The sequence below is a fragment of the Onychostoma macrolepis genome, chromosome 23, assembly GCF_012432095.1.
Source record: "Onychostoma macrolepis isolate SWU-2019 chromosome 23, ASM1243209v1, whole genome shotgun sequence".
Classification (NCBI taxonomy): Eukaryota; Metazoa; Chordata; class Actinopteri; order Cypriniformes; family Cyprinidae; genus Onychostoma; species Onychostoma macrolepis.
The window spans coordinates 17,919,183-17,936,016 of NC_081177.1; the positions used below are offsets into that span (position 1 = coordinate 17,919,183).

At 35.4% G+C, this 16,834-nt stretch overlaps 2 protein-coding genes across 3 annotated transcripts; one reads left to right on the top strand and one right to left on the bottom strand.

The window, feature by feature from the left end:
* Positions 1–2,103: 2,103 nt before the first annotated feature.
* b4galt3 (UDP-Gal:betaGlcNAc beta 1,4- galactosyltransferase, polypeptide 3) lies at positions 2,104–13,813 on the top strand. The gene is made up of 8 exons (XM_058763395.1): positions 2,104–2,347; positions 2,542–2,617; positions 3,949–4,424; positions 5,580–5,815; positions 6,008–6,198; positions 8,755–8,877; positions 11,407–11,511; positions 11,970–13,813. The coding sequence occupies exons 3-8, from the start codon at positions 4,163–4,165 to the stop codon at positions 12,289–12,291; spliced, it is 1,239 nt and encodes a 412-aa protein (XP_058619378.1). The 5' UTR covers positions 2,104–2,347; positions 2,542–2,617; positions 3,949–4,162; the 3' UTR covers positions 12,292–13,813.
* Positions 13,814–13,961: 148 nt separating this feature from the next.
* Positions 13,962–16,760, bottom strand: cfap126 (cilia and flagella associated protein 126). 2 transcript variants are annotated; one of them, XR_009268839.1, is made up of 6 exons: positions 16,606–16,760; positions 16,449–16,511; positions 15,812–15,889; positions 15,505–15,702; positions 15,069–15,418; positions 13,962–14,347 (listed from the first exon to the last, which is right to left on the bottom strand). XR_009268839.1 is itself a non-coding variant. In XM_058763397.1 (5 exons), exons 1-5 carry the CDS (start codon positions 16,630–16,632, stop codon positions 15,134–15,136), a joined length of 651 nt encoding a protein of 216 aa, XP_058619380.1. In that variant the 5' UTR covers positions 16,633–16,760; the 3' UTR covers positions 13,962–15,133. The 2 variants fall into 2 exon arrangements, 1 of the variants encoding a protein (XP_058619380.1); XM_058763397.1 differs by having other exon boundaries at positions 13,962–15,418.
* Positions 16,761–16,834: the final 74 nt, after the last annotated feature.

Below are 16,834 nucleotides of genomic sequence, written 5' to 3' on the forward strand. Positions count from 1 at the left end.
TGGTGTGCAACCGATAGAACATCTTTGGGATGAGCTGGAACAGAGATTGTGATTGTCCAACATCTGCATCTGATCTCACAAATGCTTTACTGGATGAATGGGAGAGCTGTTCATTTACTTCCCCCACATACAATTCCTGTTTGTATTGAGAATCGAACCCACAACCTTTGGGTTACAAGAATTCAGACTCTCCAAGGGACAAAAGTATTGGGACCAGTGTTGGGCACGTTACTTTAAAAAAGTAATTAGTTATAGTTACTAGTTACTTCTCACAAATAGTAACTGAGTTAGTAACTGAGTTACATCATTATAAAAGTAACTAATTACCAGGGAAAGTAACTATTGCGTTACTTTTAAAAAAATGTTCAAATGTCAAATAACTTGGATGCCCCCAATATTAAATATGTTAAATTAATGAAATGGACACCAAAAAGAATAAATTATTATTATAAAACATTGTACATTAATCTACACTATTTATCTACTGACACTTAGTATCAGTCAGTCAAGCATTATAATATAATATTATGACAATTTAATATTATATGATGATAGAACTTTAGTAATTAGAATAACCAAGTATAAATGCATATTTGTCATCAATATAAAACGCATAAGGATTAATGAGCTGCTGAGTTCATGAATATTAATCACGTAGTCTGCGTTCGCTCGAGTTGATTTGCTGAAATTAAAACAGGGACGATAATAGGTGAGCGCCAGCCAATGAGATTGTCGTTTGCGCATTAGTTCCGCCCACTACCAGAGAAACCGGCAGTTCTTAAAAGCTGAAGAATTCCAAAGGAACTCCGTTATTTTGACAGGAAAATACAACAAAGAATATCGTTTACATGTAGCGCGTCAATTCTGCATGTTATGAAAGACTCTCTTGCTCTGTATCTTTCTTTGCGTGCGTGTATGTGAGAGAAAGCGACGGGGAGCGTGCGCTTCACACTAGAGTTTATGGTACGTCGAATACAGCTACACTGCGCATCCATTCAGATGAACTGAAAAATTAAATTCTAATAATATAATATAGTAACGCCACATTTTATTGTCAGTAACGGTAACGGCGTTGTAACGGGGGAAACAGTAATTCGTTTGATTACTCGTTACTGAAAAAAATAACGCCGTTAGTAACGCCGTTTATTTATAACGCCGTTATTCCCATCACTGATTGGGACACACCCAATTAGGCCACATCTGCCCCATATGTGTTTAGAATGTGATGCTATTAAAGTCTCCGATGGTGTAATGATCACTTGTGTAATGTCTGAATACTTTTGTCCATATAGTGTATATTAAATTGTTTAATGCCAACAACAGATCACGAAAACCTGTACAATCTACAGCCACACTTGACAATTTGAATACATAAATTTAAATTTCAGGATTTTTTGGCCAACATGACACTGAGAGTAGTTCTTGCTCAATATCCTGATTGTTCAATGATAACATGTTTTGTCAAATTCTTTATCCAAAGTCCAAATTACTGTTTTGTTACCCAGATCTCTTTATTAATTAAAATAATTTGCTATTTAAAAGATAGGTCTATATTTTCTGTTGAGTAGGTTATAAAAATCGCCAAGAACTATTTCTGTGCATTTTCTCAGCAAAAAAAATGTCTTGGATCCAAAGTCCAAATGACTGTTTTTGTACTAAGCAGATATTTTATTAATTATAATAATTTGAAGTGCTATCTGAAAGAACTACTCTAATGTCAAGAATGTTTTCTGTGCATTTTCTCAGCTGGTTTGTAACAGTTTGAATAGAATCACCTTAGCTCTATTATTATGGAAACTTTTTGTTGTTGTTGTTGAACACAACCAGTTTCACAGACGTCATAATTCGCGTTATAAAATCAATATAATTCTCAATCAAAATGACGATGACATTGTAACCTCTAAGATATAATCCACATGATTACACATAGTGTCCCTTTTTCATCAATTTAATTTCGCTTTAAGCCTGTATCTTCATCACAAGATCATCAGGCGAATGAAACCCGCCTCTAGCATTAAACCTGTCGTGTGTTTTCTCACTAGAAGGCAGCACTGTGATTTTAACACAGGTATTTTTTAGGGCTTTTATTGTAACAGCGTTAAAGAATGCCCTTCGACAGCGCGTCACCGCATCAAACATGTCTGTCAGCGGGTCTCTGCCTTGAGCGTCGGAAGCGTCTGACGCGCTCAGGAAGCGTTCCGCGACGCGCTCAATGCGACTGCGGGTATTATACACTCTTTCGTGCGCCATAGAGGAATGGTTATCCACAATCGAGTGAGTAATATTAAATAAAGGCCTAGCTATCGACTGCTGCTGGAGCCTGATTTGAAGCGTCGCTGTGGACCGGGTGAGTCAGAGGAAACGCTTGACCTGAAGCGTTGAAATTATCCGTTGTATTGACAGTTATTTCGCAATAATTGCTCATTTCCTGTCGTCGCTGCATATATGGTTGCTTAAATACATTTCAGGTTATTCAAAATATGAGCTGGTTTGTAAGCAGGAGATGTTGTTAATCAGTCCAGAACTATGTGTCTCCTCAAGGTGCACGATGTTTTGTGATGGACAGGAGGAGGAGGACGTGCTCTCTCAACCCTGTGTTTATGACCAGTCAGCACAGGTACTCCTATGGAATACCAGTCTGTTATTCACCGATAAAAGGCTCATTCCTGTTGTGCAGCACATTTTCATATCAACATGTCTTAATATAATAGCATACTGTACTGGCAGGTTTTAAACAATAAGATAATAGTTGTCACGAAATCAAAAATAGTGAACTTTTTATTTAGTTAGAGAGTGTGTGTTGCCATTTTTGCTGTGTTTGAGTGTTTCATATACACTTCTAAATCTAAAAACAGGAATTTGTTAAGAAATATTACAGAAAACATCGGCTTCATTAGTTTTTATTTATAATCCTATCTTGTAATTTTCCTTTAACTAATAAAAGCCAGACCCTAAATCACATCATACTCCAGGAAGTTTAAATTAACAACAACTGCACAAAAGTAAGCAATTAGCTATGGATTTAATTCATTCTATGGTGTTTATGTGGTATTAGATGGCTCATTGTACTTTGAAGCATTATTTTCTGTTAGGTATTCATATTTTATATGATAAATGTGACCCTGGACCACAAAACCAATCATAAGTCGCTGGGTATATTTGTAGCAATAGCCAACAATACATTGTATGGGTTGAAATTATCGATTTTTCTTTTATTCCAAAAATCTTTAGTATATTAAGTTAAGATCATGTTCCATGAATATATTTTGTAAATTTTCTGCCTTAAATATATCAAAACTTTAAAAAAAATTTATAAGTAATATGCGTTGCTTAGGACTTAATTTGGACAACTTTAAATGCGATTTTCTCAATATTTTATTTTTATTTTTTATTTTTTGCACCCTTAGATTCCAGATTTTCAAATAGTTGTATCTCATCCAAATATTGTCCTATCCTAACAAACTATACATCAAGGGAAAGCTTATTTATTCAGATGATTCAAAAAATTACCCGTATGACTGGTTTTGTGGTCCAGGGTCACATATGATAATATCGGATTTTCAAAAGATTGTTAAAAGTATCAAAACTATCTTCAAATTATCTTCAAAGTAACTCTCAATCCTTCTCTGGATTATGTATTTCCATCCTGTTTTCCATTTATTATCCTGTTTTTAATTAACTTATTTATTTTGTATTATAATCAAGCATTTTTTGTAATCATGCATTTTTAAAATTTGTAATCAAGCATGCGTAATATGTATTATTATTATTATTATTTTTAAAGTACTGTACTGTGTAACAGGAGTGACCCAAAAAGTGTGTGGTCTTTGCTGAATTAATCCGAGATCTGGCATTGATCCCGGGCACACTGGCACTTTAAAGTTCTCCTTTGTAGTTAGATGTGATGGATCTGCCACTATTGATTTTAGTGTTCCTCTGTTTTTCCAGTGACTCCCACACATGCCATAGATGTCCTTCCCTTAGCTCACTGAGCTAACTTTATTTCTCCTCATCACCCCTGTTATCCTTCCACTCTTCCCTCTCTCATGCCTCTTGCTCTGTCTTCACTCTGTCTCTCTTCTCTTATCTGTTCCTTGTCCATCCCCTTTGACTTTCCCATCCTCCCTTCCTCTGTCACTTCTGCTCTGTGTCGGATGTCATAATGCTGTGCTGCGGTCGAGCGCTGGACTCCCCCTGCACTCTGGCTCTGTTGGTGGGCTTCCAGTTCGCGTTTGTCCTCTACTTCTCCCTGGGAGGCTTTCGTGGCCTAGTGTCTGTTTTGGTTCATTCCACCGAGCCTGAGATCGACTACTCTCGACCGCATGACGTCTACACCAACCTCACCTCTCTGCTGCTCCACAATCCAGGACCCAGTGGACCAGAACAGCAGCTCAGGGACTGTATACTGCCCTCTCCACTGCTGGGTAGATATAAATCCACTCTGAAGTGCTTATGGATCGGTCATCGATCAGTTGATCGGTCATTGGATTTGTTTGTTTACTATGTCTCATTGCAGTTTTAAATAAACCAAAGATGCTTTATTGAGTTTGGTTAACCCAAAAATGAAGATTCTTACACCATTTACACTAATTTTGATCTTTCCACATCTGTGTGACTTTTTTTCTCTTGTGGATCACAAAAAAAGGTATTTTCAAGAATGTACTGGTTGCTGTTTTCCATGCAGTTACAATGGCTGTAGATTGGCACTTTCAAGCTTAAAAAAAAAAAAGGACATAAAAGCGCTATTAAAATATCATAATTGTCCATGTCATATGCCGAATTCTATGCCTTCTGGAATTATTTTTCATTTTATGGATGGAAATCATATAAATAAAAATCACAAAAATCAAATAAATAGAAAATAAAACCTCTAAAAGCTCAAATCAGTCATTTTAAATGCTACAAACAAATGTAATCATCACAATATTATAATGTACAGTATTAGAAACAGATATTTATCTTGAGATATGCTAAAGATTATGGAGGACTTGGTGCAACATCTAAAAATAAAATGAAGGATTAAGTTATCAATTAAAGATTTTAAATGTCAATTCATTTTTAATTTAAAAATGATTCATATTTTTTGTTTTAACTACATTTTAAAACATTAATTAAATAAACAGTTTAAAAAATACGTCTGTTAATTTACCACTTTAAAAAGGGATTTGTTTATTTCTGTTTTTATGTTTTGAGTTATTTCATTTTGTTTTTACCTGTCACTTTTAAGTCCTCCGTTAAGATTACATTTAACAGTGATATTAAGTTATTAGTGGGTAAAAAATGAAAGATGTAACATTTTTAAGTGAGTGTTATAAATGACCATAAAACCATAAAAATGACCATGAAGAATTAAATATCCAATAATAAAAAATAAAAAGAATAATTAAAAAAAAAATCTCTGATATGCACAATATATTGTCCTTTTGTGTTCCACAAAAAAAGTCATACTGCTTTGGACTAACAGTGATTAAATAATGACATAATTAAAATTTTTAGGGATAGTATTCCTTTAATTTGGTGTTGTAAGACAGATTTTTTTACAACAAATGCCTGTGTGCTTTCCTCCTGCTGTCTGCCAGTGGGTCCTGTTTCTGTCCACCTCTCCTCACCCCCCTCCCTGGAGAAGATAAAAGAGAAGAACCCCTTGGTGACCTTAGGGGGTCATTACCGCCCACCAGACTGTGAGCCACGGCACCACACAGCCATCGTGGTCCCCTACCGGAACCGCCAGACCCACCTCCGCGCCCTCCTCTACCATCTGCACCCCTTTTTGCAACGGCAGCAGGTCCACTACGGCATTTACATTGTGCACCAGGTCTCTTGTTCGTTGTTACGCTGACTTGTCACATCTATTGTATGGAAAAAAATCCTAGCAGTAATTAGAGGAAGTAGCTGGGACAAAAGGGTAAACATAGCTCATAGCTTATTGTCAAGCTATATTAGAGTTCTATTCTTGCTGAAGAATGCATTTGTGTACACTTGATTTGCTCATAGTCTGTGTTATCAGTCAGGAAACTCTACGTTTAACCGAGCGAAGTTACTGAATGTTGGAGTGCGGGAAGCGCTGAAAGAGGAGGACTGGAGCTGTATTTTCCTGCATGACGTCGACCTGCTGCCTGAGAATGACCACAATACCTACACCTGCCACCCCCAGTACCCTACACACCTCTCCATAGCTATGGACAAGTTCAGATACAGGTACCCTACCCACTATACACAGGATTGAATGTTTTAACAAAGCGTTTCTCTCATTTTATCTTAATGAACAGGGGTGAAACCTAATGAAATTTTTGAATGCATTTTTATTTTTGTGGTAATATTAGTGACACTTCAGTATAACTGTATTAGTTTTAACGTTGTTATTATTATTATTATAATTTAATAATTATATTTAAATTATATAATTTAACAATTTAACGTTGTGTAGTTGAATAAAGGTTAGATGCCAGTAAACATTTACATTTACATTTAGTCATTTTGCAGACGCTTTTATCCAAAGCGACTTACAATTTGGGGAACACATGAAGCGATTCATCTTGAAGAGGCAATCCGACAAAGGAAGTGCTTGTAACACCAAGTCTCAGGCATTGTTTAAATAAGTACAAGCTAGCAAGGGAAGGAATAAGTAAGGAGAAAGAGTTTTTTTTTTTTTTTTTGTGTAGGTTGAAGTCAAGTAGTGTCGAAAGAGATGAGTTTTCAGCTGTTGCTTGAAGATTGACAGGGATCCAGCACTCCGAATATGGGTGGGAAGATCATTCCACCAGCCAGGAATGGTGAACGAGAATGTTCTGGAGAGTGATTTTGAGCCTCTTTGTGATGGTAAACAAAAGTTTACCATCACATAACTTACAAAAGTTTAAGATTGGTTAAAATATAATATAATACAATATAATATTACAAAATAATGTTTTATATTTTAATATATTTTAAAATGTAATTCATTCCTCTGATGGCAAAGCAACATTTTCAGCGGCCACTTCGGTCTTCAGTGTCACAAAATGCTTTATATTTTTATGCAAACTGTGATTAATTTTTTTCAGGATTCTTTGATGAATAGAAGATTCTAAAGAATGCCAATTATTTGTTACATTAAAATGCCTTTACTGTCACTTTTGTTCAATTTAACGCATCCTTGCTAAATAAAAATATTAATTTCTTTAAAAAAAAAAACTTACTGATGCCAAATTTTTGTTAAATATTTTTAAATAAATTGGTGGTCAATTTTTCAATTAAATTCTACAAACTTTAATTCAAAAAAGGCCATTTAAAAAGAATAATTAACGGAAAGAACAACAACTGCTCATTTAACAACAGTTTTTAGTTGATAGATCTTATAAAACTTCTAGAAACAAAAAGTTCATCCTCTTCACGCATGGTAAAATAGGGGATGTAGTTCATTCATTATTAGTGCTGACACAGGTATACGCAGTAACTCATGGCTCTGGTCTTCTAAATTGACATCCAGGTCTGCACATCTCGGGTCACAGAGTCTGCATTTCTGTATTCTGCAGCCACAATGTCCACCTAGATACAAACATTCACTGAGAACAGAAAAATTGCAGAGAAAACAACCCATATATTCAGTCCACCAAGGCTGAGGATAACATCGGGACCGCTCTGTGATGAATCCGCTGAAGGCTGTAAAGCATTCAGACACGACTCAGAGAGTTAGTCCTTGGGAAGAAATACAGAGAAAATTACAAAGAAAGATACATAGCAGCCGCTCATCTAGCTATCAGTCAATATTTACTCAACAGTACAAAAGAATTAAGAACAGGTGTTAGGAGTACAAGGGATCTCTGGAGGGCAGGTTCAATAAGCAATTAAAGTTACATTACAGATCTTTTTATTTGTTTTATTATTATGATTATTATTTAAATCAGTGAATACCTTTATTCAGCAATATATTAAATTGAGTAAAAACAATGTTACAAAAGAGTTCTATTTCAAATCATTTCTGTTCTATTAAACTTTCTGTTCATCATTTATTTGATATTATGATCATGAAAAAATGTTCATGGTTTCATGTATCACGGTTTTCACAAAAATTTTAAGCAGCACAGCATTGATAATAATAAGGACTCTTCATCAAATTAGCAAATTACAATGATTTCTGAAGGAACACGTGACACTGAAGACTAGAAGACTGAAAAAAGCTTTACCATTATACAAAGTAAATTATATTTTAAAATATATTAAAACCAGTTATATAAAATTGTACATAATATTACTCTTTGTACTGTATTTTTGATCAAATAAATGCAGCCTTGTTGAGCATGACAGATTTCTTACAAAAACATTAAAAAATCAGTTGCTTTTCCTGTCCTTTTTTCCAGATTTATTCAAAGATCATATGAAAATACAGTGAAATACAGGGATATATAAATATACAGGGATATACGCATTATGTATGTTTGTCACATGATGCCATGTTTAATTTTTGAAATCTAATAAAACTTTTTTTTTTTTTTTTTTTGTCCACGTTTATGTAAAAACCCATTAACATTTGGCAGCCTTTAAAAAAATTAGTCAAGAAAAAGATGAATGTATTATGACTTGCACCAAGTTTTCTGCATGCTGCACATTTTGCCGATTGTCGCAGGTCATATGATTATTCAGTGCATAGAAAAAATGTGTACATATTAGCGTGGTAGTGTTCTGCAAATAGTTCAGGACAGAATTGTTATGACACCAATTTAAACAGCATTTTTTGTTAATTTATAACAAAATATTTAATTTGTAAACTTTATGCAGGCTTCCATACTCGCAGTACTTCGGAGGGGTGTCTGCTGTAACCCCGAAGCAGTACCTCAAAATGAACGGCTTTCCTAACCAGTACTGGGGCTGGGGAGGAGAGGACGATGACATCGCAGCTCGGTGAGGATAGCAGAATTCAGTTTATAATGCATTTGCATGTGTTATTTCAACATAAAACATGTTGGAATGTAGTAGAGATCATCAAAGTAACTGGCACGTCTACATCAGAAATGCATCCTGTTAAGCATTTGTGTTGCACGTCTGTCATCTCTCCATCACCATTTTGTTCTCATTTTACATTCGCATTGGTCTCTTGTCATTATTCTCATTTTCACTGCATCCGTCTATCCCTCATGCCCTCCCCCGCATAGCCACAGGAGGGACCAGTAAGTACATGCATGAATCACTAGATTGGACTCAAGGCTTCCAACTATATAGATGTCAGTACACTTCAGTGATTACTGCCTTTTTATTCAATAATAAATTGAAGTAATTTTATTTCTGTGACAGAAAGAAATTTGCTGTGGAAGATTAAAAGTTGTTGAAGCCTTGAAACCAGAATGAGTCAGGTGTAGTGGATTATTAGCCGTGTTGATGATTTGAATGGCATTTTCTTTATGGTTAGTTCTCTCTTAAAGGGGTCATGAATTGCCTTTTGTTTTTTATTTTGTACCATCTTCTGAGGTCCACTTATAATGTTATCAAGATTTAGAAGTGTCTATTTTCTGTCCTGTTTTGACCCCCCTCCACATCAGAACGCTCTGTTTTAATAGGCACTCTGCTATGATTGGCTAACAGTTGTGTATGTTTGACACCGACATTCCTCATAGATGGATGCTGCTGTGATCTAGGTCAAAAACTCATAAATACTCAATATATATCAAACGATCTGTAATAACAGACAAAGCAATAGTAATAAAAACTGTTACTCACACTTGTGTGGCAGGAAATTACTGTCAGATTGAATATAGTCAGCACAGAATCGCGTTTCAATCTTTCTGAAAATCCTGCATCGAATTGTGACTTGTTTGTTAAAGAATCTGCGATAAAATTAAATGAACAAAGGTTTGGAACTATTAAAAATAAAGTTCATGAAATGAAGTTTATCGTTTGGTTCCTGCGTAGACCTGGGTTTGCCAATCTTGTCATACCTACGATGTATGTGAATCAGTGGGCGGGGCTAAACAGGCATTGATGTAGAAGCAGGTGTTGATCATCTTCTGCGGAGATGATGTTTAGCCACACTATTACATCATAAAGTGGTACATTCTAAAACCTGTCGTTTTGGCAGATTGGCTTCAATATAAGCTGATTTTAGACTAATGATAAAAGTTTTGAGTTCTGAAACTTAAAGGATGTTTTTATAGTACAATGACCTCTTACATGTCAAAAGATCAAGGGAATTTTGGTTTCTCAGTTCATGACCCCTTTAAGTGACTTTGGCATGAATAGGATTGAGCATCATTAGGAAACGAATCTGGTTATGATTCCTCATTAACAGTTGCGCTAATGATTCTTTTAGAGGAACTTTTCTTTTACTGTCTTTTGTATAGGCAACATACATTAAAAAAAATAATTGACCTAACTGTGTATTAAATAACCATACTAAATACACAAAATGTGGCATATTTAATTCTGCCCTTATTATTATTTTTTATAAAGTACTACTGACAAAACCCATAGTATGTATGTTTAACTTCATACAGTCAGTAACTACATTAAGCTTGAGTTATATTCGCAAAAAAAGAGAATTTTTTTGTGAATCAGACTACATTGGTTGGCCAAATGTATTTGATTCAGTAAATGATTCATAGTGGAATCATTTGGTTGAGACAAAATAATTCATAATTGAATCATTTGCTCAAGAATCAATGGACTACACTGGTCATGCTAAATAGTTTTGATTCACTACAAACATCTGGCTCATAATATTCATTCATTCTGAATGAATTTGCTGTAATGTAATTGGCTATTTTTGAGTAAGAGCTAAGTCCCAACCTGCTCAACATCTTTGACAAGGCAGCACCTCTGAGTCCATCACTGTTTTTTTCTTTACTTTCTTGCTGTTTAACATGCCTACATGGTTTTTATTTCACCCTGAGTGATTTTTCTGGGTACAGCAAAGATCAAATCTAGTCCCAGACGAAAAGTATTTTTAGTGGAGATAATCCAGGACCCGGCATTATGCATTTTGGGAAAACTGACATTACATGTATTCTTGGAGAACATTTTGAAGGGCATATCAGCTCATGGTGATTTGTAAACCTGACTGTCGCATAATTAACCGACAGTATCCTTGTCTGACTCAGATGACTCAGATGGCTGAATCAGAGGCAAGAACCCAAAGTTTTAAGTATTTAAAAGCTGGATTAGACTCCCCAACTTTAGATGAACCTTTTGAGGATTTTCAGTTGTGGTTAGAATTTTTTTACATAAAAATCCTCATCAACAGTAGTTTTTTAGTTTTTTTTTTTACCTAGTGCACATCCATCTGGCCCACCTTGCGGACTCTGCTTGAAATAGTTTTCCTGCTGTGCTTTGTGCCGCTCTTTCTTTTGTCTCTGTCTGTTTGATAATTCATACCATCCTTCTTCAGGGGTTTTTTCATATATGTTACTATTTCTACTTGCCCTGTGGTTTTGTCTTTAGAGTCCGTCTCTCTGGGATGAAGATAATGCGCCCCCCTTTGGCCATTGGACATTATAAGATGATCAAACATAAAGGAGATCAGGGTAATGAGCAGAACCCGAGAAGGTGATGTCACATGCCAAATATATTATAAACTTTGCAACTAGGGTTGCAAAGAGATGGAAAATTTCTTGTAAATTTCCAGAAACTATCCAGATTTGCAACCCTAGTTGGTACAATCTTAAAAATAAAGGTTCCAAAAGTTTTTTTTTTTTTTTTTTTTTTTTTTACAGCGATGCCATAGGATAACCATTTTTGATTCCCCAGTGAACATTTAAGTGAACAGTTTTTAAAAAACAATTCTTAGTATGAAGAACAGTTTAATCTAAAGAACCTTTTTCCACTGTAGGAACCTTTTGTCCATAGGAAAAGTTCTATGGATGTTAACAATTCTTCATATGGAACCATAGATACCAATAAAGAACCTTTATTTTTTTAAGAGTGTATGGATAGATCGATAGATTTATTATTTAATCCATTTATTCTGTTTGAGTCAGTTCCTCTTCATGAATTCGTTCTTGTAGGTTTGACTTGCTGAAGCGCACAAGGCTGAACTGGCACTCAGATGGACTGAACTCGCTGACTTATGAGCTCCTGTCTAAAGAGTTGGAGCCATTATACACAAATTTGTCTGTCAACATTGGGGATGATCCACACCGTCCCCCTGTGAAGACTCCACCCCGGAAGTCAGAGCCTCAACCCGCTCCAAATAATAAAATGAAGACTGAAAAAGTGGGTGTGGTCATCAATCATAATGCCACAAAAGTGGAGCCCACCCACTTGAAGGCCAGTAATGAAAGTTCAAATGTTGTTCAGAAAGCTCCTTTGAACCAGGAGGTAGGATGATACTGATAATCAAGTACCCACAGACAATTCACAGGGTGAGTTATTAATGGATAGTGGAGGGAATACCACTTTGCTCTTTATTTTATATCGTGAAGCATTGCTACTCTAGGCAAATAAGTTCATTCCACTGGAAGTCAACTGAAACTGTTTAGCCGCCTCTGAATGTTGTTCAGCTGCTGATATTGTGACATTTGCACAAGTCTGAAGATCTCGTTTCGCTGTAGGAGTCGAATCAGAGTGGGCCGAGTTGTAAACGCTCTCGAAAGTGACCTATTGACGTACCTGTGCAAGTCCTGTGTGTTTTTGAGCCGACCTGCTGCCAGCTGCTGCTCTTCACCCCACTGTGTGGGTCTGTTTTTCTGTGCCTTTTCTTGCCCTTGAACCAGTCTCTTATCAACATGCCATGACTCAGTCGAAAGCATTATTACTGCACACCACTGTTATTGATACTACAGATGAATGCTCTTTCCACATGTTTATCTATTTTTCTCTTCTTTTAATATCTAATCAGCACACACTGCTTTGTGATCTAGTGCTTGAGCAGACGTGTATCACTGTGGTCTATTTTTGGTCTTACTGTACAAACTTAGAAAGGTGTGATCTTTGATAGTGAGCACTGGTTTATTTGATCTTTTAGCTGCTCAGATACCTATTAATAGTTTTATGATACAGTGTAAAAGAGTTGAATTATTTTAGGTATTGTGTGGTGCCTTTGTTGGATTCCATTTTGGTTGTAGACAATCATTGGGATAAGCATATAAAATGACAAATTTATTTATAATCTTTACAGACTTCTGTTATTTGAATTCAGGAATATGTTTCTGTTAAATGAAATAGATTTGATGGTTTAGGTTGAAGGTGTGACTTTAGTCTAAGATATTTGATATTTTAAGATTTTATAAACAGGTAATGGCTAATTTTATGGTTAGTTATGTAGCAAGAATACATTTTATTTGTTAGTCAAAAATATTGGTTGTATCACCATTAGGGCACTTTTACAGTATGTAAAAACTGCATTCTGTGTTAAATACAATCCTTGAAAATAAGCTACATTTGAAGAACAAAGATATCAGTGACGAGATGTTTTTCTTTTGAAATTATTTTGAAATGAAAATTGCATTGCACATTACGTTAGCAGGTCCACTGACATTTTTCACTCTCCCACAATGCAAACTACAGAACATTAAGAAAAAGATCATATAATTTGCTGTAAATGATAGTCTGAAGGTGCTCATTGAGAATTCACCCCATCATGTGACACGGTGCATATCTCACTGTAAGTACAACATATTTCAAATCTAGATCTACATTTCAAAGAGGCTGTTTTAATTATTCTAATTTTGATACTCAATTCTTAGTGTGTCAGACTTGTAAGATAAAACAAAACATGGTGTTTTACTTCATGCCTTTGTATTAAAACTACAAAAAGTGTAACTTTTTGTAAATAATTCAAGATAGTATTCTGAGATGCATGTGGCAGATAAATATTTCATCCTAGCATATTTGCAAGACCCTTGTATACCGTATATACATTGAATAAAGTACATAGTTTTCTATCAGATACAGTATTTGGCAATAGTGTTAAACTACTTTAATGCCTCTAATTTGAGAACATCATTAAATCTGATATTAACTGTTTTAGACGTGACATACTCTGGAAAAAAAAGTGGTAAGATTTTAAAGTCCGTTTATTTTTTGTCATGTCATTTTTGGTCAAACACTGTTGATTTGAATGTGTATTCTTTTGGCTATGATGACTGTTGGTTATATAAACATACATAACGGAGACTCTGAAACTGCATTGAAGTTTTCCACAGATATTACTGCTGATCAGTTATCTTGTGAATAAACACATTGACAACATTGTACCATTGTGATTCAACCATGCAGCTGTTTATTGTATGTTCTCAACAGAGAGTGGAAAAATGTAGGGCCTTAATCTTTAGGACCCATGACTGACTAAGAGGGACTCTTGAAGGGATAGTTCACCCAAAAATGTAAATTCTGTCATCATTTACCCTCATGTCACTCCAAACCTGCATGACTTTTCTTTCTTCTGCAAAACACAAGAGCAGATATTTTGAAGAATGGAAACTGCACAGATTTGGAGACTACTGACTTTTATTGTTTAGACAATTTAAAAAAAAAAACAAAAAAAAAACAATGAGACACTTCTCAAAATACTGTATCTTCAGTTCCAACAGAAAAAGAAAGTCAGGTCTGATACGGTGTGAGGGTGAGTAATTTATGACAGAATTTCTTTTTGTTGTGTGAACTATCCCTTCAGGTTCACCTTCAGTTCCCCAAGCATTCAGTGTCTGCTCACAAAATCACTCATTGGCTTCCAAGCACCAAAAACATAAACCGATGACTAGTGAATTAAGCTGATGTTGTGTCCTAGGGGGCCCACAGGTGTGTCATTGTATTGAGCAAATAAACAAAAACGAATTAAAATCTCTTGCGCTGTTTTTTTTTTTTTTTTAAAGAATATTATTAAAATACAGATATCAAGGTACTCTGATTTATTTTCTGGCAATACTTGACCCTGCATTCAGTATTTCATCTAAGCAGATTCCATTACAAAAGCCATTTAGTAAAACTAATCAGCTTTAGCTTCATTGAAACAATTCAGTTAATGTGTTCTGACACACACACACACACACACACACACACATTATAGTATGCAAGAAACAGAGAACACAGTTATAAATAAATGGAACACAAAAATAATAATATCTGTAAAGTAAAAGTGTTTTTCAAAGAAGTGTTAGACTTACGTAATGCCATTTCACGGGAACAACTTTTATAACTGCCCATGCAGGGGATCTGATTAAAAATGGTGTTATTTCTGCCGAGATGCTGGCCTGCTGTTCTGGGTTGGTGGTCTCAACTTAGCTTGGCTCTCTTGAGTGGCTGGTCTGGATGGAGCCTGTTGGCTGTGGTGACTTCCTGGTCTAGACTGGGTTTGGTTTTCATGAAGGTTTACTGGGTTAGACTGAGCTTGTTGGCTTGTTGGTCTAGACTGGTCTTGGCTGTGTTGTGATTTGGGCTTCTCTGGTTCATTTTGGTCTGGGTCACTCACTGGCAGTTTTGACTTTTCTGCAGGCTGGTCCGCATTTATGTTTTCCTATAAGCATATTGTTTAGTCAGAATTATTAAAAGCAATGTAATCTAACACCATAACATCATAAGTAGGGGATATTAAATACCCACCACATTGTTAATGCTTCTGTTTGTAGCCTGGCTGCCACCAGAGGCCTCATGAGTCTGGTTTGTGGCAAATTTCATCTGCCCCCAGGTCTTGAGGCGATCCTGGCCCTCTGGTGAACGGGCAGTGGGGTTTATGGAAGCAGGAGGGATATACCGAGGTAAATCCCATGTGCCTTGGAATGCTGGCCATGCACTTTCACTCTAATAATGAAATCATTTATAAATAGTAAAATGAAACTGCTGCAAAACGTTTTAAGCTTGGTAAATACATTTAAATTTCATGCAAGTCATGCAAATCGTCAAAACAAACCTTTGTTCTCACACCAGGTAGAAGGTGGCCACGGTCTGTGGCAATAAATGTAGTGTGGCCTTCTGCAGCTGATGGTCTCTTGAGGAACAAAAAGTAAATAGACCAAACACAAGTACAGTATTTATAATATGAGCTAGGCAATTATTCTCTCCACCCAGAGCAATTTGTATAACTGCGTCATTTAAATGAAAAAGAATTCGAAGCCAGCCAATAATTAATTTCTCCTTTTGTTTCTTCTTCTTCTTTTTTTTATTTAAGTAAAGACATTTATATTGTTTGCACATTCCGTTGTGCTGTTTGACTGACGAGCATGCTTCTACATTTGCAAGTTTAATGCCCTTGGCATGGTTCACTGTTTGTGTAATGGAACTGCTCAGTAACAGTAAAGTGTACACTACAGCTCAAAAGATTGGTTGTGAGATTGTTTTTGAAAGAAATAAATATTTTTATTAAGCAAGGCTGTATTAAATATAGTCAGAAGTGACGGTAAAGATCATGTTAAAACTGATTTGTTTTCTTTGAATAAAGAGTTTCTATTTCAAATAAACGCTGTTCTATTGTAGACATTTTTGTAAACGATTAAATTGACATTTATTCTAGCTCATACGGCTTTACCAATGAGACTGTGTTAACTTACCTCTTTGAAATGTTTTGGGATGGTCCAATTCTGGAGCTTTTGCGACTTAAAGGCACTTTCATACTGCAGAAAACATAAATGTGTTTAATACGTCAAGGTTATTCAATTATACAATAAAAAAATAAATATCATAATAGAATATTTACAATTTTAGCACCTGGTTTGCAGAGTAACTAGTCGACATCTTTCAGCTCGAATGTTTTGGAAGTGGTCTCCTAGCAACCACTCAAAATTATACTTTCAAATCAGTAGTTCATTTTTTCATATTCTTTGACTCTTTAAAATTCTCACTTGTCAAAGTGACTGTTTTAAAGTGACAACTCATATATTATATAATAGTTATATAAAAAATAATTATTTCTCTTTCCTTCGGCGGCGCTCAGTTG

Coding starts and splice junctions, on each gene's coding strand:
- b4galt3 (XM_058763395.1), top strand. CDS start 4,163: ATGCTGTGCTGCGGTCGAGCGCTGGACTCCCCCTGCACTCTGGCTCTG. Junction 5,816..6,007: donor GCATTTACATTGTGCACCAG/GTCTCTTGTTCG, acceptor CTGTGTTATCAG/TCAGGAAACTCTACGTTTAA. Junction 8,878..11,406: donor GACGATGACATCGCAGCTCG/GTGAGGATAGCA, acceptor TTTTGTCTTTAG/AGTCCGTCTCTCTGGGATGA.
- cfap126 (XM_058763397.1), bottom strand. CDS start 16,632: ATGTCGACTAGTTACTCTGCAAACCAG. Junction 16,512..16,605: donor CTAGTTACTCTGCAAACCAG/GTGCTAAAATTG, acceptor TGTTTTCTGCAG/TATGAAAGTGCCTTTAAGTC. Junction 15,890..16,448: donor TCCCAAAACATTTCAAAGAG/GTAAGTTAACAC, acceptor TTGTTCCTCAAG/AGACCATCAGCTGCAGAAGG.